Below are 22,768 nucleotides of genomic sequence, written 5' to 3'. Positions count from 1 at the left end.
TTCTTTCAGCAACACTTCCATTATTTTTCCAACAACTGAAGTGAGGCTCACCGGCCTGTAGTTTCCTGCTTCATCTCTGTGACCACTTTTATGAATAGGGACCACATTCGCTCTCCTCCAATCCCCAGGAATCACTCCCGTCTCTAGAGATTTGTTGAACAAGTCTTTAATAGGACTCGCCAGAACCTCTCTTTAATAGGACTCGCCAGAACCTCTTAGTATCCTGGGATGGATCCCGTCTGGTCCCATCACTTTGTCCACCTTCAGTTTTTCAAGTTGCTCATAAACACCCTCCTCCTTGAACGGCACAGAATCTACTCCATTTTCTCGTGTAACTTTGCCAGACAATCTCGGTCCTTCTCCAGGATTTTCTTCTGTGAACACAGAACAGAAGTATTTGTTTAGCACATTTGCTTTTTCCTCATCACTCTCCACATATTTGTTCCCAGCATCTTTTAGCCTAGCAATTCCATTTTTTATCTTCCTCCTTTCACTAATATATATGAAAAAATTTTTATCTCCCTTTTTTACATTTTTAGCCATTTGTTCTTCCGCCTGTGCCTTTGCCAAACGTATCTCTCTCTTGGCTTCTTTCAGTTTCACCCTGTAGTCCTTTCTGCTCTCCTCTTCTTGTTTTTTTTTATATTTCATGAACGCCTTTATTTTCTCAGCCACTAGGTTGGAGAACCATATCGGCTTCCTTTTTCTCTTGTTTTTATTGATTTTCTTCACATAAAGGTCTGTAGCCATTTTTATCACTCCTTTCAGCTTAGACCACTGTCTTTCCACTTCTCTTATATCCTCCCATCCTAACAGCTCTTTCTTCAGGTACTTTCCCATTGCATTAAAGTCCGTACATTTGAAATCTAGGACTTTAAGTATCGTGCGGCCGCTCTCCACTTTAGCCGTTATATCAAACCAAACCGTTTGATGATCGCTACTTCCCAGGTGAGCACCCACTTGAACATTAGAGATACTCTCTCCATTTGTGAGGACCAGATCCAATATCGCTTTTTCCCTTGTGGGTTCCGTCACCATTTGTCTGAGCAGAGCCTCTTGAAAGGCATCCACAATTTCCCTACTTCTTTCCGATTCCGCAGAAGGAACATTCCAGTCTGCATCCGGCAGGTTGAAATCTCCCAACAGCAGAACCTCCTCTTTCCTTCCAAACTTTTGGATATCCACAATCAGATCCTTATCAATTTGCTGCGATTGAGTCGGAGGTCTGTAGACTACACCCACATAGATAGAAGTGCTTTTTTTTTTCTTTTTTCCGTTGCAGGGAGGGCAGGATGTAGGCAGGCAAGCTGGCTGGCTTTAGCGCAGCAGGGAGGGAGGGAGATAGGTAGGCAGACAGGCTTTGGGGGTGGACAAATATGGAAGGCACTGGGGGGGACATAAGGAGGCACTGGGGACACTAAGGACACAGGAAGGAGGTACTGGGGGCACCATGGACACGTGAAGGAGGCACTGGGGGCACTAAGGACATGGAAAGGAGGCACTGGGGGGGCACCATGGACACGGGAAGGAGGCACTGGGGGCACTAAGGACATGGGAAGGATGGAGGGAGGGAATAGAAAGGGACAATTGTTGGGCCTGAGTGCAGAAAGAAAGAAATGAAAGAAAGGATACACAGTCAATTAATAGATGTCCCCTTTTGATGAAAAAAATAAATGGTCACGTTACCTCTGACTTACTTTCTTTGCAGCAGAGTCGGCAGCCGCGCTGAGATGCAGGAAGGTCCTGCAATGACTCATCTGCCTGCTCTGCTCCGGAAGAAGTAAGTTACGTCGGAGGAGGTGGACCCGGCAGACTTTGCCACAACTCCCTGCATCTGCCGGAGCAGAGGCAGCAGACAAGTCATCGTGTGACCTTCAAGCATTCGGCTGCTGAGTCCGCTCCAGAGCAAGTACGTCGGAGTGGGGTGGACTGGCAGCCGGTAGCTACAGTCATCGTGGAACCTTGCTGCATGAAGGGAGAGAAAGGAGCAGGATTGCTGGAATGGAAGAGTGGTGGAGGGAAAGAAAGGGGGCAGGGTGGTATGGAAGGGTGGTGCTGATAGAATTGATGTACAGAGAAAGGGGAGAGAGGGGGAAGGATATTGGAGGGAAAGAAAGTGGGCAGATGCTGATTGAAGAGGGGTGGATGGCGAGAGAAAGGGCAGACATTGGATGGTAGTGGGGAGCCTATGCTGGATGGAAGTGTAGAAGGGAGAGATAAGGGAGCAAATGCAGGAAGGTAATGGGAGGAGAGAAAGAGGGAGCAGACGCTGGATGGAAGTGGACAGAGAGAGGAGAAGGTACTAGATGGAAGGGTTGGAGAAAGAGGGTACATGATGGAAGGAGGAGATAAATAAAAGGAGGGCACATGATGGGGCGAAAAAGATTGAGTTAGAGAAACACTGGAGGGGTGAGGGAAAGAGGTGGCAAGCTTTAGGTAGACAGTAAAAAAGGACATTGATGAGAGGGTACTAAAAACATAATCTAGACAGATGTAGAAAATAAATTGAAAAGGAAAATGAGGGACAAAAGGGAAAGGGATTGCAGAGGAAAGGTGTGGGAGAGGGAAGGAGAGGAGAGAGATGCCAGACCAATGGGGGTGAAAGGAGAGATGGAAAGGGGAGGCATACAGTTTCTGGAAGGGGCATAGAAGGAGAGAAAATGCCATATAGGGGAAGAGAGACGGCAGACAGTGGATGGAAGGAAGAGAGTTACAAGAAGATGAGGAAAGCAGAAACCACAGAAGACAAAGGTAGAAAAAAAAAATTCTATTTATTTATTGCTTTAGGAGACATGTGTCACTGTTTCTGTGGTGCACTGTATGCAGAGTCCAGCTTCTTACTGGTTCAATTTAACCTTTGTCTATGTATTTCTATTTTATCCCCCCTTTTACAAAACTGTGGAGCGTTTTTTAGCGCCAGCCGTGGTGGTAGCAGCTCTGATGCTCAGAATTCTATGAGCATCAGAGCTGTTACCATCACGGCTAAAATCCACATTACAGTTTTGTAAAAGAGGGAGGGTTTAGTTTGTGATTACATATTCCATACTAGGCGAAGGTGTTTTCTGTGTGTTCGAAAGACATGGTTTTCTGTTAGGATTGACTGCAGGATTGATCTGTACTAGTCTGGCTTGTTTAGTTTTACAATGAGTGTATTGATGTTATACTGCTTACTGCAGTATGTAAGAGGCTGCCTTTTCCTAAGTACTTAAGTGTGACATGTGGCTTGTTACTAAAAATCATGTTTTTCGTACAGATTGGGGGGGGGGGGAGTCAAAAAATGATGGGCCCCGGGTGTCACATATGCTAGGTACGCCACTGAGTGTCATTCTCTATTGCTAGCCTGCCCCTGCATTTTCAAGCAAGCAGGTCAGACAGGGCACTGCAGTTCAGGCTGAGCAGCGCTTGCAAAATAGCACCTCCAGTCTGGGATTGAGGAGAAGACATACGTTAACAGAATGTATATTCGTTCTCCCTATACCTAGAGATGTTAACAGTAGGGCTTCATTTCAATCAAAAATGTAAATTGCATTAATCATGTGATTACAAGCATGTTATTTACTTCCCCATTGCAGCTCCTTGTGACTCTGGACCGGGCAAGTCACTTAACCCTCCATTGTCCAGAGTCACAAGGAGCCTCAGTGGGAAAAGAAATAAATAAAATACCTCTCTAATCATGTGATTAATCATAATTACAAATGTTAATCAAAATGCAGCCTTAAAGAAAATTAAAGAATAAAAATAATGAAAAAAAATAATATAAAACACCAAAGCCTGCTTCAGAAAAGCAATAAGGCTAAAAACAAAGGGCAGCAAAAATGTTTTTTTTCAGAGGGGAGGCAAAACAATCTCAGACTCAACCCCCAGGCTCCCATGTCTTTCTTTCACACATTCAAGTATTTTCAGGCTTAGCTGAACATCTGGTTCCTAGTTTCTAATGCTCAATGGGCAAAATGTCGGGCAGACCATGCCCCCCCCCCCCCCCCTTCTCATTCAGCTGCCTAAGGAATAATCCTGCTCAGGAAGCGGTGAAGCTACTCTGTGTGACCCCTATGAGAAGGCAGCAATGAGGGGAAGGGGTAAAACGGACCTGACGGACCTCGCGGATCTAAACCCGCATGTCCTTAAAAATCTGAGGTCCGTGCCACTTGTAGTTAGTTTCTGGCTCTGACAGACCTCGATGACATTTTAGCGCTGATGGATCCGTCTCAGCATAGGGAGGGAAAAGTATTAGGATCCGTCAGCGCTAAAATGTCATCGAGGTCTGTCAGAGCCGCGGACCTCAGATTTTTAAATTTATTGGGGCTGCAGGAAACCGGTTTAAAGGATTCGTTTTAGAGCCGTTCCAGCACTAGTCTCTGGCTCTGACAGACCTCGATAACATTTTTGCGCTGACGGGTCCTAATACTTTTCCCTCCCTATGCTGAGACGGATCAGTCAGCGCTAAATTGTCATCGAGGTCTGTCAGAGCCAGAAACTTACTACAAGTGGCACGGACCTCAGATTTTTAAGGACATGCGGGTTTAGATCTGTGAGGTCCGTCAGGTCCGTGTTTTACCCCTTCCCAGGGGAAGGCAAGTTTTGTCTGAAGTCTATAAAGTTTCCAAGGAGTGCTCTCTCTGTCTTCCGGCACATCACAAAACAAACAGGATGCCAGTCCCATTCTGCTTCCCTCTCCCTAACATCACCAAAAGCAAAATCGTCAAAAACAAACAAAAAAAAAAAATCAGTAGTTTGAAAGTAACATTGCTAAATTTAAGGCTGCATTAATTCCATATTGTGTGTGATCGATGGCACAAATGTAACACAGTTGCAATGTTTGCTTTTGTTGTTCACTGATCCCGCAGACCAAGAAACATCTAAAGCAGGGGTAGGGAACTCCGGTCCTCGAGAGCCGTATTCCAGTCGGGTTTTCAGGATTTCCCCAATGAATATGCATTGAAAGCAGGGCATGCAAATAGATCTCATGCATATTCATGGGGGAAATCCTGAAAACCCGAATGGAATACGGCTCTCGAGGACCGGAGTTCCCCACCCCCAGTGGCGTACCTAGGGGGGGGCGGGGGGGGGCGGGCCGCCCCGGGTGCCAGCCCTAAGGGGGTGTTCCCGGCCTTGCCGTTCAGTCCCCCGCCACCCCCGAAGGACCGCTCGCCCCACTGACCTTCCTGCACCACCTGTGAAGCAGCCCGCAGCAGGATCGCGAAGTCAGCGTCAGCATCCCTGCGCTGCTTCCTGCGCCGCGATCCCGCCCCTCCTCTGACGTCAGAGGAGGGGCGGGACCGTGGCGCAGGAAGCAGCGCAGGGATCGCTGACGCTGACTTCGCGATCCTGCTGCGGCTGCTTCATAGGTGGTGCGGGGAGGCCAGGGGGGCGAGCGGTCCTTCGGGGTGGGTCGGGGCATCAGGCCTTCAGGGTGGGGCGGGCGGGCAGGCAAGCAGGCCTTCAAGGGGGGACAGGCCTTCAAGGGGTGCAGGCCTTCAAGGGGGGCAGGCAGGCCTTCAGGGAGGTGCAGGCCTTCGGAGGGGGTGTAGGCCTTTGGGGGGGTGCAGACCTTCAAGGGGGTGCAGGCCTTCAAGGGGGGGAACAGGCCTTCAAGGGGGGAAAGGCAGGCAGGCCTTCAAGGGGGGGACAGGCCTACAAGGGGGTGGGACAGGCCTACAAGGGGGGGGGGACAGGCCTTCAAGGGGGGGTGCAGGCCTTCAAGGGGGGTGCAGGCCTTCAAGGGGGAGACAGGCCTTCAAGGGGGGGAAAGGCAGGCAGGCAGGCCTTAAAAGGGGGACAGGCCTACAAGGGGGGGACAGGCCTACAAGGGGGTGGGACAGGCCTTCAAGGGGGGGACAGGCCTTCAAGGGGGGAAAGGCAGGCAGGCAGGCCTTCAAGGGGGGACAGGCCTACAAGGGGGGGGGAGAAGCTACAAGGGGGTGGGACAGGCCTTCAAGTGGGGGACAGGCCTTCGGGGGGGTGCAGGCCTTCGGGGGGTGCAGACCTTCAAGGGGGGGACAGGCAGGCAGGCCTTCAAGGGGGGGACAGGCCTACAAGGGGAAGGGACAGGCCTTCAAGGGGGGTGCAGGCCTTCAAGGTGGGACAGGCAGACCTTTAAGGGGGGACAGGCCTTTGGGTGGGGACCATGATTTAGAAGTACACGGAGGGAAGGGGGTGTTCAAAGAGACATGCATATGCCAAACTTTGGGGGGGGGAAGAAATAATGGGTCTGAAAATAGAGGAGAGGGAGAGAGATGATGGACCATGGGATTTAGGGAGGGAAGGAACAGAAAGGGAGAGAAATTGGACACAAGGGATGGTGTGGAGGAGGGATAGAGATACTGGATAGGAGGGTAATTAGGAAAAGAAACGGAGAGATGGTGGACTCTGGGATGGTGGGGAAGGAGGGAGAGATGCCGGATGAAAGGGTATTTAAGAAAAGGTGGATCTGTGGAGGGAGATGAAAAAAAGGAAAGATACCAGACTTCCTGGGAAGGGAAGGGAAATGGAAAGGGAGGACAGAGTTGGCAGATGGATGGTTAGCATGCAGAAAGAAGGAGACCCTGGCAAGCAAGTTATCAGAAGAAAACCAGAGCCTTGGACCAACAAGATTTGAAATATAACCAGACAACAAAAGGTAGAAAAATTAATTTTATTTTCTGTTTTGTGATTATAACATGTCAGATTTGAAATGTATATCCTGCCAGAGCTGGTGTTGGACTGCAAACGTGAGCTAGGATTTAACAGAAAGAGGAAAAGTCCTTTTTGTTTCTTTATTTTATTTACACCACAGCGCCAGTGTAGTTAGGAGAAGCCAAAGGGGGTGAAAAAGCTATAAAACCCACCAGGAGTTTTGAAAAAAATCACCCAACTGGGCAGGAAAATCGAATTGAAAAACCAATTCAATAGGGCTGAATCGAATCAAAATTTTTTTTTCCTGTATCTGGCAGCATTAGTTTGCGCTACTGTCTTAGACTTTAGAACCTGGGATTGGGGAGAGATGGCATCCTCAGTACTTTATAATGCAAGTGAAACGAGGATTTGGTCAGACTTTTGAAGGGTCTGCAGAAAAAAAAATATTGTATAGGCCGGGGACATGAGACAGCAGGAAATGGGAACTTTTCTTCCTTCTATTTTTGTGAATGGAAAGGCTGAGGATGTCAGAGAGGTCAGTTAAAATATGTGCTTTATAAGAAAATATAATAATGTGTTTTATAAAGTTTATAGCATAGCTGGCCTACCCAGTGAGGTGTTCCTAGTGGTGATGGTGGCAGCGTGTCAATGTGTTGAGAGGAAGAGGTGGTCTGGGAAATTCTGCTGAGCAAACTCCGGGCCCATTTCCACCCCCCAGTTAGTCCACTCCACTCAACTGATTCACACACTGAGTGGGTCTTTGGGTGTTGTTTTGGGATCTCTTCCAGTGGTTTATCTCCTTCTGGTCCAAGGAAGGAAACTTTGTTATCCTTAGCATTGACCTACAGAATATGTTTGTAACAGCGCTGCTTGTGTGGCATTAGGCTATGTAGTGATCGAAAGAAAAAAACAGACCTTTGCACATTTTTGCACTATATGGTGGGTGTATGAGGAGATTCACATTTCCTGCACAGCTAAGTCCATGTGAAGTTACCTTGTGCTGTATTTGACATCTAGCAAGGTCTCTGTTTGAAAGGAAAGATCTAAACTTAAAAATGAAGTGGCCAGAAGTTATGGTTAAAGCAGATAGTGTAGCTGGTTTTAAGAAAGATTTGGACAAATTCCTGGAGGAAAAGTCCATAATCTGTTATTAAGACATGGGGGAAGTGTCTGCTTGCCCTGGATCGGTAGCATGGAATGTTGCTACTCTTTGGGTTTTGACCAGGTATTAGTGTCCTGGATTGGCTACCATGAGAATGGGCTACTGGGCATGATGGACCATTGGTCTGACCCAGTTAGGCTATTCTTATGTTATGTTCTCATCTGTAGGGGCCTTTGTTTTCACTTCTTATTTTAATGTATTTTTTTTCTGGGAACTTATCAGTGTTTTTTATAATGGGAACAAAAATGGAAGAGAATTAATGTGTGTGGAATGGGGGGGTAACTAATTTCTTCAGCTAAATAATTCAATCCACTTCAAACAGACATAGGAGAACTTGTGCACCATTCACACACCCTCCCACCAAAAACGTCAAAAGAAAAAAACTGTTCGACAACCTCCTAGCCATTCGAGCTGCAACACTCGACCCCCAACTCTACAACCAATTGATATCAACCACAGACTGCAAAACCTTCAAAAAGAAATAAAAACCCTTCTATTCAAAAAACACATAAAACCGAACTAACACAATCAGAACTGTCCCAAGCATCACCTGCAACTACTCCATATGTACTTCTAATGTCATGACAATTTAGACATAATTTATGTTATGTTATGTTTGGAATAATGGTTACATATATGAGGTTCAATAAAAGAAAATTTTCACTGCCTGTTTCTATTCTGACCATTTATTCCATTTCATGGTTATTGCAAAAAAAAAAAAATAATAATAATAATAATTTTTTACATGGGGGGGGGGGTGTCAAAAAATGATGGGCCCCGGGTGCCACATACCCTAGGTACGCCACTGCCCACCCCTGATCTGAAGAAATGAATTAAACTGGTCCCAAGTTCAGAGATCATCTTTAACCGAACGGCAGTCTAGATCCTCGCCAGATTTTCACACAGCCCAGATGGGAATCCGCATTACTGTCATTCTTACAGGCTGTCATAACTAATGTTTTCCATTAGCCATCCGACCACAGCAGCCGTGAGCATATTAATACTGGGCTTCACTGGTGACAGAAACCCTAAAACTTGTAATCTTGACTACTGGAAAGGCCAGAACTATGGCTCTGTTTAGTTCCTCTGAGCTTCAACGAGTTTGTTTGCAAAGAGGCTTCCTGCCATTTGATTTATACCTAGGAAACTGTTTCCATGCTGGAACACAAAACTGCAACTGATCTAGCAAAAAAAAAAAAAAAAAAAGAGACATTCCAGCCTGTGCTTTTGGGGAATCCCCATTTGACATATTCCCAGGGCAAAGCCCCGCAGACTTGCCCTGCTCGACTACGGGTGCCACTCACCCAAATTTTTGCCGTTCTGCTCCGCCGCCTTCCTGCTCTCCTCCTGCAAATAGTTTTCCTGGGATTTGCTGCGCTTCGGCTGCCTCCTGATGCACTGCATGTTGCCCGTCCTAGCTCCGCATGGCCCGGGGTGACCGATGGATCCTGCAAACGGCGATGGGAGGGACGGAGGCGCGCGTGACGTGTCCTTTCTCTCCCCCCCCCCCCCCTCCGGGGGATTAGCTCTCACCTAGAGAGGACTCCTGAGCCTCTGTAGATAGCGATGGCAGGAAGCCTGGTGATGCTGGGCAGGGAGAGGCTTTTCCCCAGGGACGCAGCTCGCAGCCCGCTTTCGAGGAACACGAACGCTGCACGCCAGCGACCTCTACTGGCGGCTTTGAGGCATTTGGCTCTGCCTGGCAAGGGGGAAGTGAGATTTAAGGACGGTGTTAGCGTGAATACCAGTCCCGTCCCGCCAAAACAAACATAATTTCCCCGATTTAATCCTCCTAATTATCACATTAACTTGTTGACTAGATGAAAATCCAGGAGTTTCAGCAGTTACTCTATGGGCCTAGGTGTTACTTATGCCAGTACGCGGTGGCATTTTATGATTTGCCTTCCATTAGGGTGAGTCCAGAAATATTGAGATTGGTATTTTGGCATACAAAATATGAGCTGGATATCCAAATTCCTTGTCAAGAACTTGGATTCATCCTTTTCGGTGGTACTGGTATGTCTTGTTTTCAGGGTGTCAGGATGACCGAGATACCCTGTTGGCGCCATCACTGGCACAATTGCTCAGACTTCTCTTGCTAAATTCTTTTCTTTTCTTTTTTTCCACATAGTCCCTACAACTTATCATTAGGTTTCACAGGATTTCCATTGCCACTTCTGTCATTCTGTAGTCCATGTTCCTACATACAAGACTTAGATTGTGAGCCCACTAAGGACAGGGAAAATATCTATTATACCTCTATATAATATGTAAGGCAGTTTGGTAGAACCACAGAAAGGTGGAATATCAAGAATCTCATGTACCAAAAACTGGAAAGTAAAAGTTATTAACAGGCTCCTAAAAGTCCCTGTCCTTTACCAAATGATGGATGTGTCACCTTCGACCAAAGGTAGACAATTCCGGTCCTCGAGAGCTGGAGTCAGGTCAGGTGTCAGGATATCCATAATGAATATGCATGAGATGGATTTGCATGCACTGCCTCCTTGAGATGCAAATCTATCTCATGCATATTTATTGTGGAGATCCTGAAAATCTGGCCTGGCTCCAGCTCTTGCGTACCGGAATTGCCTACCCCTGCCTTAGACCAGTGAATCACAAACTGTGTGCCATGGCGAGATTCCGGATTTGCCGCCAGGGATTGAAGGATATTTGTATACCAAGTGCTACTTCCAGTGTTGATGCTTCTCCTCCTCTCCGCCCCCATACAAACCTCACCTCGTGTTCCCTGAGCTCGGGGCTGTGTCTGGAGGGCCTCCGAGCAAGTGGCCAGGATCCTTATTTTGTTTTTTTACTTGCAGGTAGCTCCTATCCAGAAAGGAGCCTGGGGCTGAAGGAAGAAGAACTATTGGAGGCCTAATGATGATTTTGAAGAGAGTCCTGGGGCTGATTTTCAGTGAATATATATTCTATGCCTATTTATGGAAGCTATATTCCATCTGTGTCGCAGAAGTGAATCTACGTTCTGGGTCAGAACTGGTATTCAGATTTGGCTGCAAGGAGTGGCAGCAGGAACTCACTCTGGTGAATTGCACATAGATTTTCAGATAAAGGAATCTCAGAGGAGAAGAAAAAACTCATCAGCAATAGATACTGATGCAGAGAAAATCCAAAAAGCTTAGGAGGGTCTCTAAAGAGTGATCTGAGAGGTCACAGGATAAAGTTAAGAGGTAATAGGCTCAGGAGTAATCTAAGGAAATATGTTTTTTTTTACAGAAAGGGTGGTAGATGCATGGAACAGTCTCCAGTAAAAGTGGTGGAGACAAAGACTGTGTCTGAATTCAAGAAAGAGTGGGGTAGGCACGTGGGATCTCTTAGAGAGAGGAATTGAAAATGGTTACTGAGGATGGGCAGACTGGATGGGCCATTTGGCCTTTATCTGCCATCAAGTTTCCATGTTTCTATTGTCTGGGACGTCGATTCAACACGTATTGTAAATGTTGTTAGGTAGAAGGGATTCATTCATACCAAAACGGACAGAAAAAGACTGTAGACAAAATCATAAAACATAACGGAGAAAAATAAACCTCAATTGAGAGCCGCCGGGCCGATAAAGGTGGCGCTGTAGTGGTATGGGGCTTAGATTTATATATTGCGGAAGCGAATCTACAACTTAATAATACAGATACTTATCTGAGATTAACTTATGATCCATCTTTAGAAATTTTCGAGAACATTGCGCAAATTAGTTCTGAAGCAATGAAACATGGATTCTTAACAAAAAAAAGAATTCAAGTTCCTTACTCCCCAACACTTTAAGGTCCCCATTTTTTATTTATTACCAAAAGTCCACAAAAATATTCAACAACCTCCAGGACGCCCGATTGTATCGGCCCGTGATTCTTTGTTAGAGAGAACAAGTAAATATATTGATAAGAAATTAATTTGTTTTCTAAAAAACATCAAATCGTATATTCAAGACACCACTCAGTTCCTTAAAATGCTGAATGATTTGGAACCTGAGATCCTCAATGATTGCATATTTGTCACATTTGATGTATGCTCTTTATATACGATATAAGTGAATGTTCAGTCACCTCCTTCGCATTAGTCCAGATTCAATGTCATTTATCTAGCAGACCAATGTAAACTCATTTGTCTAATCAAACACTTCTTTAGGGCTTCAGACATGCCAATAGTTGTTCGCTGATATTCTAGCGATACAAACAAATTTTTTGTATGTGTAATTGGCTATGGCTGTGGCTTCTTCATTTGCCCATTTTTTCTCCTGTTTTTTTATATCTGAAATATTATTTTTTCAACTTTTTTTATTTTATATATATAATGTGTTTCACAATAAATACTTATAAAAAAGTTAACTTATCTTTATAAATTTTCTTCTCCTTAATAGGATCGGGTCGGGGCTTGTCACATCGACATGTTTCGCCTTAACGGCTTTTTCAAGATATACACCCCCTTATTTTATTTCAACCGACCATCCCGATATCCGCTTTTTATTGACTTTTTATTGATCTATCCAAGATAGATCTTGGATAGATCAATAAAAAGCAGATATCGGGATGGTCGGTTGAAATAAAATAAGGGGGTGTATATCTTGAAAAAGCCGTTAAGGCGAAGCATGTCGATGTGACAAGCCCCGACCCGATCCTATTAAGGAGAAGAAAATTTATAAAGATAAGTTAACTTTTTTATAAGTATTTATTGTGAAACACATTATATATATAAAATAAAAAAAGTTGAAAAAATAATATTTCAGATATAAAAAAACAGGAGAAAAAATGGGCAAATGAAGAAGCCACAGCCATAGCCAATTACACATACAAAAAATTTGTTTGTATCGCTAGAATATCAGCGAACAACTATTGGCATGTCTGATGCTCTTTATATACGAGCATACCACAAGAGGAAGCACTTCTAGTCTTAGAAAGGTTATGGAATTCTCAGCTGAATGTAGATAATATCTCTACCCAATTCTTAAAAGAGTTATGTGCTATAGCTTTGAGAAATAATTACTTTATTTTCAATGGTGAGTTCTTTAAACAACTTTCAGGCATTGCTATGGGTGCGTCATTTGCGCCTACCATAGCGAATTTATACATGGCTTGGTTCGAAGAATCATTTATTTACAAGTTATCAGGATTTCAACATATATTGAAATGGTGGCGTTTTATAGACGACATATTTGTCATATGGACAGGCACTCTACAACAACTTCAAGAATTTTCTGTGATAATAAATCAGTGCCATGAATCTATTAAGTTCACCATGTCATACAGTACAAGTAAAATCAGCTTTCTAGATGTACTAATACAATGGAATGGCAATAATCTTATAACCTCTATCTATCGCAAAGATACAGATAGAAACACCTTACTGAGATTTGATAGTATGCATCCGGCACATTTGAAGACTAGCATTCCTTTCGCTCAATTTTTAAGATATAGGCGAATATGCAATACAAAAGAGAAATTTCTCCAAGAAGCTAAAGTTTTGGAACAAAGATTGGTAGCAAGAAATTATCCATATACCATAGGTAAAAAAGCGAAAAAACGTGCTCTTCATAATCCTAGAGAGATATTATTAGATTATAAGAAATCTCAAGAAGAAACAGATTTGATTCCATGTATAATCAAACAAACTCGAACATCTCCTCAAATTATCAAAAAATATAAAAGACATCTTCCACTATTGAAAACTCTCCCGTGCTTTGAGCATAAAAAATTCATTTTTTCTCAATCTAGAAATAGAAATTTGAGTGATTTGTTATGCCATACATCCAAAGAAAAATTTGATAACTATGGAACGGAAATTATCTCAGGACATAGCCCTTGTGGACACTGTTCAAATTGTAATGTAATGGCTGTGATTTTGAGTTTTATTAATCCATATGATGGGAAGAATTATGTTTTACGACATACGTCTACATGTCAATCTGTCAACGTTGTTTATGTCATTCAATGCCCATGTGAGCTGTTATATGTGGGTCAGACATCTCGCAGTTTGACCACAAGATTAACAGAGCACAAAAGTTGTTTAAAAACACAGAAACTCACAGCTCCCATAGTCACCCATTGTACACAGCTTGAACACAAATTTGAACATTTGAAGTGTTGGGTTATTGAAAAACTGGTTCCTTCTTTGCGAAGAGGTGATACAAGGAATTTGCTATGGCAAAAAGAACAACAGTGGATAAACCGGTTACATACCATTGAACCTTATGGTTTGAACACAGTACATGAATGGCAGCCTTTTTTGTGAAAATGAAGTTCTTTTGGAATGTATGCTTATTCTGGCCTATTGACCTATCATTTTGGACATTCTGGTGTTTAGCCTATCTGACATCACGTTGCCGTGATGATGTCATGACGCCCGGCTCCTTCGTCTTTTTGAACCAGCCGGGCGCGTCTCGCAGTCCTTCGTCCATTTTGTGAGGAGCCAGCTGTAATTTTGTCTTGTTAAGAAGCGTGGAGTATTCCGAATTATATGGATCCCCTGAAGTAGCCGTTTTCGGGCGAAACAGAAAGCCTTTTCTGTCGGGACTAGGAAGTTTCACATTGCCAGATGAGTGATATTTGATTTTTCGGTTTTTCAAAAGTCACACAGCTTCATGAAGTTTACATGCTTAGAGCTGAGCTGATTGCCACATTGTAGGTGTTTGGGAATGAATTCTCCTTTGTGTTTTGGACAGATTTAATAAGTGATATCTTGAATTATATTAAGAATATTGAAGAAAACGATAAAAGACTGAAAAAAATTTGAAAAAAATCTAATACTTTGATGTATGAAAGTTATCTATAATTGTACAGAGTTTTTTATAAACCCGTGATGATGAGAGCGGCTTAGGGTACTTGTGTAGTCCCGGCTGCTCTCAATTGAGGTTTATTTTTCTCCGTTATGTTTTATGATTTTGTCTACAGTCTTTTTCTGTCCGTTTTGGTATGAATGAATCCCTTCTACCTAACAACATTTACAATACGTGTTGAATCGACGTTTTTTGTGACTAAATACGATTGTACCTTTTGATATATTTAGTTGTATTAACAACTTTCTATTATCTGGGAGCCAGAAAAATCCACTGCTATAGATGCTAATGATTGATGACCTATAATTTGGTGACTGGTTTGTGAATTTCTTTATGGATGCTGCCCGAAATACAGTATACATTTTATCAAGGTATAAACATCTTACAAGTACCACAGTAAAATTTATTTTTGGAACAACTCTACAATCTGTGTGGTTTACGTAGCTAGAGGTACCTTTGGCATCCAGAAGCCTGTGGACTAGAAGAAAATCTTCCCTCTTTCCAATGGAACCCAAGATCTCCCGGCTGTGTTCATGTGTCCAAACAGAGGGTTGTACAGAACTGACATTTATTTAGCAATATAGCAGTGTCCTTGCTTAGTATAAGGACGAAGACTGGCGGGTACCCCGAAAGAGAAGGACTGAACCACACCGAGGATACAGACTTGAGACCAGTGAGGAAGCTGAAGAAGGGGAAATCTGCAGTCGTCGTGGGAGACTCAATCATGAGAGAAGTGGACAGTCACGTAGCAGGAGGGAGAGAGGATCGGCTAGTTCTTCTTCACCGAAAGGGTGGTCGATCGTTGGAATGAACTTCCACCTCAGGTGATTCAGGCCAGCAGCGTGAAGGATTTTAAAAGGAAATGGGATACACATGTGGGATCTCTAGGGGGGTAAATTCAAGGGGGTAGGGTTGTTGGAGTGGGCAGACTTGATGGGCTGTGGCCCTTTTCTGCCGTCATCTTCTATGTTTCTATGTTTCTATGTCTCCCAGGAGCAAGAACGAAGGACATCACCGACAGAATCGAGAGGATCCTGGACGGCGCAGAAACAGAAGAGACAGCAGTGATAATCCACGTGGGAACAAATGATGTCAACAGGAGAAATTACAGCAGGACTACGCTAATTGAACAGTTCAAGATCCTAGGAAGAAAACTGAAGCTGAGGACACAGAAGATAGCATTCTCAGAGATTCTGCCAGTACCGAGGGCAGACGTGAAGAGGCAGACTGAGCTACAAGCAATAAACGCATGGTTGAGGAGATGGTGCGAAGAAGAAGGATTCCTTTTTGTAAGGAACTGGACAACTTTTTGGGGGAAGAACAAGCTCTTCAGGAGGGACGGACTACACCTGAGCAAGGCAGGAACGAGACTGCTAGCAAACAACGTCAAGAGAGGAATTGAGCAGGCTTTAAACTGAGAAGAAGGGGAAAGCCGATAGTTGACCTGACATCGACGGTTCGGACAAGAGTATCCAAAGAAGATACTGAGCGGGAAAAATGCTGGGAACAGGCAAGAGACGAACAACAGAAGCTGTTGAGCAACAAAAAGGACAAACAGATAAAATTAGAGGAACAGGAGAGATCAGGAAATCAGGTTGCAGACGAAAAAGATACACCAAAAAATAAGGAACAAAGGAACAGAAAAGATACACCAAAAAATGAGGAAGAAGGGAACAGAAATGAGGGACTGGCAGCCCAAATAGGGGATGGTATGGGGAGCAAAACACATGTAAAACCAGCAGAGAAAAGAAAAGACCAGAACTTAAATTGCTTGTACGCTAATGCAAGGAGCCTAAAGTCCAAAATGGGAGAATTAGAAGCCATAGCCATAAAAGAAAACCTAGACATCATTGGAATCATGGAAACATGGTGGAACGAGGATAACCAATGGGATGTAGTGCTGCCAGGGTACAAACTCTATAGAAGAGACAGGACCAACAAGAAGGGTGAAGGAATAGCACTAAAAACGCTAGCCCACCTTAGTAAAAGGAGCCCGTACTGCCTTTTGTCCTGCTGGATCCCAATACAAACACGCAAAGACGCTGGATCCCAATACAAACACGCAAAGACGCTGGATCCCAATACAAACACGCAAAGACGCTGGATCCCAATACAAACACGCAAAGACACTGGATCCCAATACAAACACGCAAAGACGCTGGATCCCAATACAAACACGCAAACACGCTGGATCCCAATACAAACACGCAAAGTCTACCTGCCTGATTTGGTACCTAATATGTATGGTGAAGATAGAACCAAGGAACAATGGGATGGATATTCAGCCAGTGGTGATCAACTTTTTTTTTGGGGGGGGGGCCACTATCGGCTTTAACATGGATAAGAACATAAGAGTTGCCATACTGGGACAGACCGACGTCCCAATCCCAGTAGCCCATATCCAATAGTGGCCAACCCAGGTCACAAGTACCTGGCAAGATCCCAAAGAGTAAAACAGATTTTATGCTGCTTACTCTAGGAATAAACAGTGGATTTTCCAAAGTCCATCTTAATAATAGCTTATGGACTTTTCTTTTAGGAAATTATCCAAACTTTTTTTCAACCACGCGAAGCTATTTGCTGTTACCACATTCTCTGGCAACAAATTCCAGAGTTTAATTGCACGTTGTGAAAAAATATTTTCTCCGGTTTGTTTTAAATGTACTACTTAGTAGCTTCATCACATGCCCTCTAGTCCTAGTACGTATTTTTGGAAAGAGTACACAAGCGAATCACATCTACCTGGACAAATGTAGCCGGTTAAAACTAATGCAATTAAGCACAGTTTTCCATATTTAGCCAACTGATTGAAACCAGTTAAAGATAGGAATGTGTTTTATGGGTCCTATTTATGTGGTTAAGTGCTGAATATTGACACTTAACTACATTAGTGCCAACTCATCCCCAAGACAACCCATAAAATAGCTAGTTTTGGGTTAGGCGCTATCCAGACATATTCAGCAGCACTATTTGGTTAAGTGCCACTGAATATCCCCAGTTGGCTCTAGACAAGAGGTCTAAATGGTCAGGAGCTGTTTCTGGCTGTTTCAATCACTTTGAATATCGACCTCAATTTTATTACTTGTTACCTGATTACAGTAGGGATCAATTCATCCCACTGTGCTTCTAGCCTCATAGAAACATGACAGCAGATAAAGGCTAAATAGCCCATCTAGTCTGCCCCTCCACAGCATCCACTATCTCCCTAAGAGATTCCACATGCCTGTCCCCCATTTTCTTGAATTCAGACACAGTCTTTGTTTCTCAACTAGGAGAGCCTTTCTACGCCTCTATCACCCTTTCTGTAATAAAAAAAAAAAAAAAAAAAATTAATTAGATTACTCCTGAGCCTAATACCTCTTAACATCATTCTATTCTAAAATCCCCTAGTGATGAAGTGATGCAATTATATTACAATGTAATTATTACAATTAAATGTATGAGATGTTATAATCACGGTCAGATGTTTCAATAGGTTTCCCCTTTAATTCACACCAACACAGAGATTGAACATTTATTTGTGGCAACTTAAAAAAAAAAAAAACACAACAGCAACTGAAGGTAAAAGAAAACTAGATAAGTACATCCAACAATTGCTATTGGATTTTTTTTCTCAGGGTTTCCACAGCCGGCATCATGCTTATAGGTTTCTGGCCTCGCTGAATCTTGTTAGGTAGAACTGACATTTCAGCTATCATGCTGTGGCTTTCTTCAGGGTATGCTGTGAGGTTTGCAGTTTGTCTTTATATAGTAGGAAAAAGAGACCAAACAGCACATAGCTGTGAGTCTCCTAAGAACCTGACCCAGGGACCAGGTAGCAATGTTTCTAATGCTATATCACCCCAGTACCTTCAGGCCATGCCATGCCAAACTAAACTAAACTAAAGCTGAACTTTGTATACCGAGTCATCGTTCTAAGAAGGCTCAACTCGATTTACAGCAATTAAATAAACGGAATGATTTACAAATGATAAATAGAAGATAATAGCAAAATTTCAAAAGAATTAGTTTTCAAAATGTTTGGCAAATAGAGTAGTTTTTAAAGATTTACGGAAAAATTGAAACGAACTGGAACTCCTTAAAAAAAAGGGGAGATCATTCCAGAGTTGAGAGAATTTAAAGACCAAAGATTAACTGAAGATCTTGACTCCTTTAATCCCTTTTTTTAGAAGGAAGGGAGAGTTTAAATTGTTGGATACCTCTTGCAAAGAAGAATTGGTAAACATTCCAAAATAAAGGAATAAGAGGATTAAAGATACCATGTAGAATTTTAAAAGAAATACAAGCGCATTTAAATTGAATTCTAAAATAAACCGGGAGCCAATGAAGACTCTGAAGCAAAGGGGTCACATGGTCAAATTTACATTTTCCAAAGATCAGCTTCGCAGCACCTCTTCTCTCTGACAGCCCTTCTCTCCAGCACAGATCCTTCTCTTGGCTCAAGGCCAATGTCAGCACACTTCTGGGTGTCTCGAGCCGGGGACACTAGGTTTAATGTGTCCTGGCTCGAAAAAGTTTGCGAGACACTGTCCTAAAATATCATCTCACATGGCAGAAACTCCTACCTAAAAGGCAGCTTATGTGGCTCAGTGGTCAAAGCCATGTCTTCCATCTTCCTAAGGTGGTGGGTTCAAATCCACAGGAAACCCTCTGGTATTTTCACAGCCTCTCTTTGGTCTCATAAGAGAGTATGGGCTGTGGATAGGTATCTAACAGTTATCAAGAGGACTTTGCCATTTACATTTGCACTGTAATTTCCAGGGTACAGAAGGAAATTCATTTTTACACTGATGGCTATGATCTCCTAAGGTATCATCTCACATATCAGGAACCACTGCCTAACAGGCAGCTGATGTGGCTCAGTGGTTAAACTTATTCTTCCATCTTCCCAAGGTGGTGGTTTCAAATCAACAAGAAACCAAGAGATAGTCAGGTATCCCAGCCCATATTCCTTTTTTTTTTTAGTGACAATCTGCCATCTAGGTGCATATTGATGATGTCACAATGATGTCAAGATGGTGCATCAAACATGTCCACTTGCTCTGTGCCACAGAGGTTATTTTCTTAACCTTTGGGAATGAGGTTTAGTATGCAATATTTTTTTTTCATGTGCTTTGCTTGAGTAATGCACAGCCTCCAAATTTCCCTGGTCTCACCTGAAATGTGTGAAAGTGATTGAGGAACACAGAGGCCAAAAGGAAAGAAGAGGAAGCATTCAGGTCACAGAGTGAGAGAGGTTTTTTTTTGGAAAACAGCAGAGGAACTGGACAAATATTTATCCTAGAGAAATGACTGCCTGTGAATCATTAGCATATGGATTAATGCAGTGTCCCACAAATTTTCTCGAGCTGCGGCACACTAAAGGTAGTGGCCGTGGCTCAAGGCACCTGGAAGTGCGCGGATATCGCAATGATAACATCACTTGCATACGTGACATCATCATATTGATATCTGCTTGTGTATGAGATGCCAGTGAGGGGTGTCAGAAGGGAAGAGGGCCAGAGAGGATAGGTGCTGGCACCCACTGATTGCCTACAGGACGTGCCTCTCGCCACGAGCTAGCGCTGGTGCCTCTCCTCCTCCCCAGTATACCGCGGCACACCTGAAATTGTGACTCTTGCCACGAAAGGCACGGAATGTAGGCAATCAGCTGGTGCTGGTGCCTCTCCTCCTCCCTAGTGTACCGTGGCACACCTGAAATCTCAGGAGGCACACTAGTGTGCCTTGGTACACAGTTTGAGATATACTGGTTTAATGCCTGGGGGGAGGATGGATCAGCAGGCCGAGGTTCAGGGAGGGAAGGCAGGCAGCAGAGCCCATTTTTATTTTTTCTTGGGAGAGTTCATTGTAATATGTTCCCATTACATACCAATTGTTGAGAGATAATGAAACATATTGGTGGCACTAAACAGCCTCCAGAACTAGAACTTGGGTCCATGGCACCTAGCTGCACACATATAGGTTTTATCTACTTTATCAGGGAGAGAAAGAGAGTAAGAGCAAGCAGGTGAGCAGTGGCTCAGTGTTAAAGCTGCTACCTCAACACGGTTCATAGACAACGCCGCGAAAGACAAAGGCGCACGCCGACAACTGAGCGCAAGACAGAGGCGTGCGCCGAAGAAAATTACAGTTTTTAGGGGCTCCGACGGGGGGTTTTGTTGGGGAGCCCCCCCAGTTTACTTAATAGAGATCGCGCCGGCGTTATGGGGGGTTTGGGGGGTTGTAACCCTCCACATTTTACTGTAAACTTAACTTTTTCCCTAAAAATAGGGAAAAAGTGAAGTTTTCAGTAAAATGTGGGGGGTTACAACCCCCCAAACTCCCCACAACGCCCCCACAACGCGGCGCGATGTCTATTAAGTAAAGTGTGGGGTGTTCCTCCCCCCCGCCCCCCCTCCCCCCGTCGGAGCCCTAAAAACAGTAATTTTGAGCGGTGTGCGCCTCCGCGCTGCGCTCAATTGTCTGGGCGCGCCTTTGTCCCGGCGCGCTTTTGACCTGACACCTCTCAACACTCTGAGGTTGTAAGATCAAATCTCAGTACTGCTCCTTGGGCAAGTGTTTATAAAAAGGATATCTGTGAACTACTTTATACATGTGACAAGAAGGGTGTTTTTTAACATTATTATTTGTAGCAGGATAGCTCCATTGCTACTTGCAGCACGAGGGAAGGAGGCATGCCTGTTGTATCTCTGGGTGAGTCATTCCCAGGCCCTTCTGTACTGTAAGTATGTTCTTCTCTGGCCTGGGAGGCCAAAATAGTGGTGCTCCTTTGGGAGGAAGAGCCTGGCCAGCAGCCTGGAGTCTTCCTCTATAAAATCGGGCTGTCTCTTGCATGCCATTTTACCGCACACAAATCTTAACTGTGAACAGCACAAAATCACTGTTCTAATGACATCACGGCGCTAAAACACGATTATATCATTAGGTATCATCCGGACGTCTATGCGGTGCCTAAACAGCGATTCTGCAAAGCACGCACAAAACCCCCCACCCAATTCTATAAAGGATGCCTAACAATATAGGAACATTTAGATTTGCTGAGCGTGATCCTCTATTGCGCTTCTAAGCATTAGAGAAGAGTACTGAGCGTTGTCATGCTGGACGTCTAAATGATGCCTAACTTTAAGGTGTCATTTATAGAATTTGCCCCAAAGAGTCTAATAATCTCCAGATCAGCTGGCAGTATGTTAATGGGCTGGATGGAGGGAGGGGGTGGGGTGGGTTTGAACTTGTTTCGGGGACAACTGAACCTGTGTCAATGGCTGTTATACTGTATTCATTGTTTTCTTTTCTGGTGTTCAATAAAAAATTGTTCAAAACATACCATTTGGCCAAATACAAATAATGAAAAATATTATTCAGTCAAATACCAATAATAAAGAGAGAAAGGGAATGGGATTTGGTATACTGCCTTTCTGTGGTTACAATCGCAGTGGTTTACATATTATATGCAGGTAATTATTTTGTAGCTCGGGCAATGGAGGGTTAAGTAACATGTCCTGAATCACATGGAGCAGTTCCCTTAGTTCTCAGGCTATCGTACTAACCATTAGGAGACTCCTCCACTCCAAACAATAACAGAAACAATGTGAAATCAGAGATCAAGTGCATAAGAACATAAGAATTGCCACTTCTGGGTCAGACCAGTAGTTCATCGTGCCCAGCAGTCCGCTCCCGCGTTAGCCCTTAGGTTAAAGACCAGTGCCCTAACTGAGACTAGCCTTACCTACGTATGTTCTGGTTCAGCAGGAACTTGTCTAACCTTGTCTTGAATCCCTGGAGGGTGCTTTCCCCTATAGCAGCCTCCGGAAGAGCGTTCCAGATTTCTACCACTCTCTGGGTAAAAAAGATCTATCCCCTTTTAACTTTAGAGAGTGCCCTCTCGTTCTCTCCACCTTGGAGAGGGTGAACAACCTGTCTTTATCTACTAAGTCTATTCCCTTCATTATCTTGAATGTTTTGATCATGTCCCCTCTCAGCCTCCTCTTTTCAAGGGAGAAGAGGCCCAGTTTCTCTCACTGCACGGCAACTCCAACTTAACCATTTTAGTCAATCTTCTCTGGACCCTTTCGAGTAGTACAATGTCCTTCTTCATGTACAGTGACCAATGCTGGATGTAGTATTCCAGGTGGGGGCGTACCATGGCCCAGTACAGAGGCATGATAACCTTCTCCGATCTGTTTGTGATCCCCTTCTTAATCATTCCTAGCATT

At 43.9% G+C, this 22,768-nt stretch overlaps 1 protein-coding gene across 2 annotated transcripts in view; it reads right to left on the bottom strand.

The window, feature by feature from the left end:
• PLCD1 (phospholipase C delta 1) overlaps nt 1-22,768 on the bottom strand; it is a 170,214-nt gene that overhangs the window by 125,629 nt on the left and 21,817 nt on the right. Inside the window, exon 1 of one of the 2 annotated variants that reach the window (XM_033931740.1) lies at nt 9,079-9,361. The exons of the other annotated variant lie outside the window; for it this stretch is intronic. Within the exon in view, the coding sequence (XP_033787631.1) occupies nt 9,079-9,178 (100 nt within the window). The 5' untranslated portion in view covers nt 9,179-9,361. Of the gene's footprint in view, nt 1-9,078; nt 9,362-22,768 lie in introns of those variants that run through there. 2 annotated transcript variants of the gene reach the window in all.

The sequence above is a fragment of the Geotrypetes seraphini genome, chromosome 2, assembly GCF_902459505.1.
Source record: "Geotrypetes seraphini chromosome 2, aGeoSer1.1, whole genome shotgun sequence".
NCBI lineage: Eukaryota > Metazoa > Chordata > Amphibia > Gymnophiona > Dermophiidae > Geotrypetes > Geotrypetes seraphini.
Note: the sequence above shows the minus strand (reverse complement) of the source record. Positions and strands in the feature narration are given on the sequence as shown.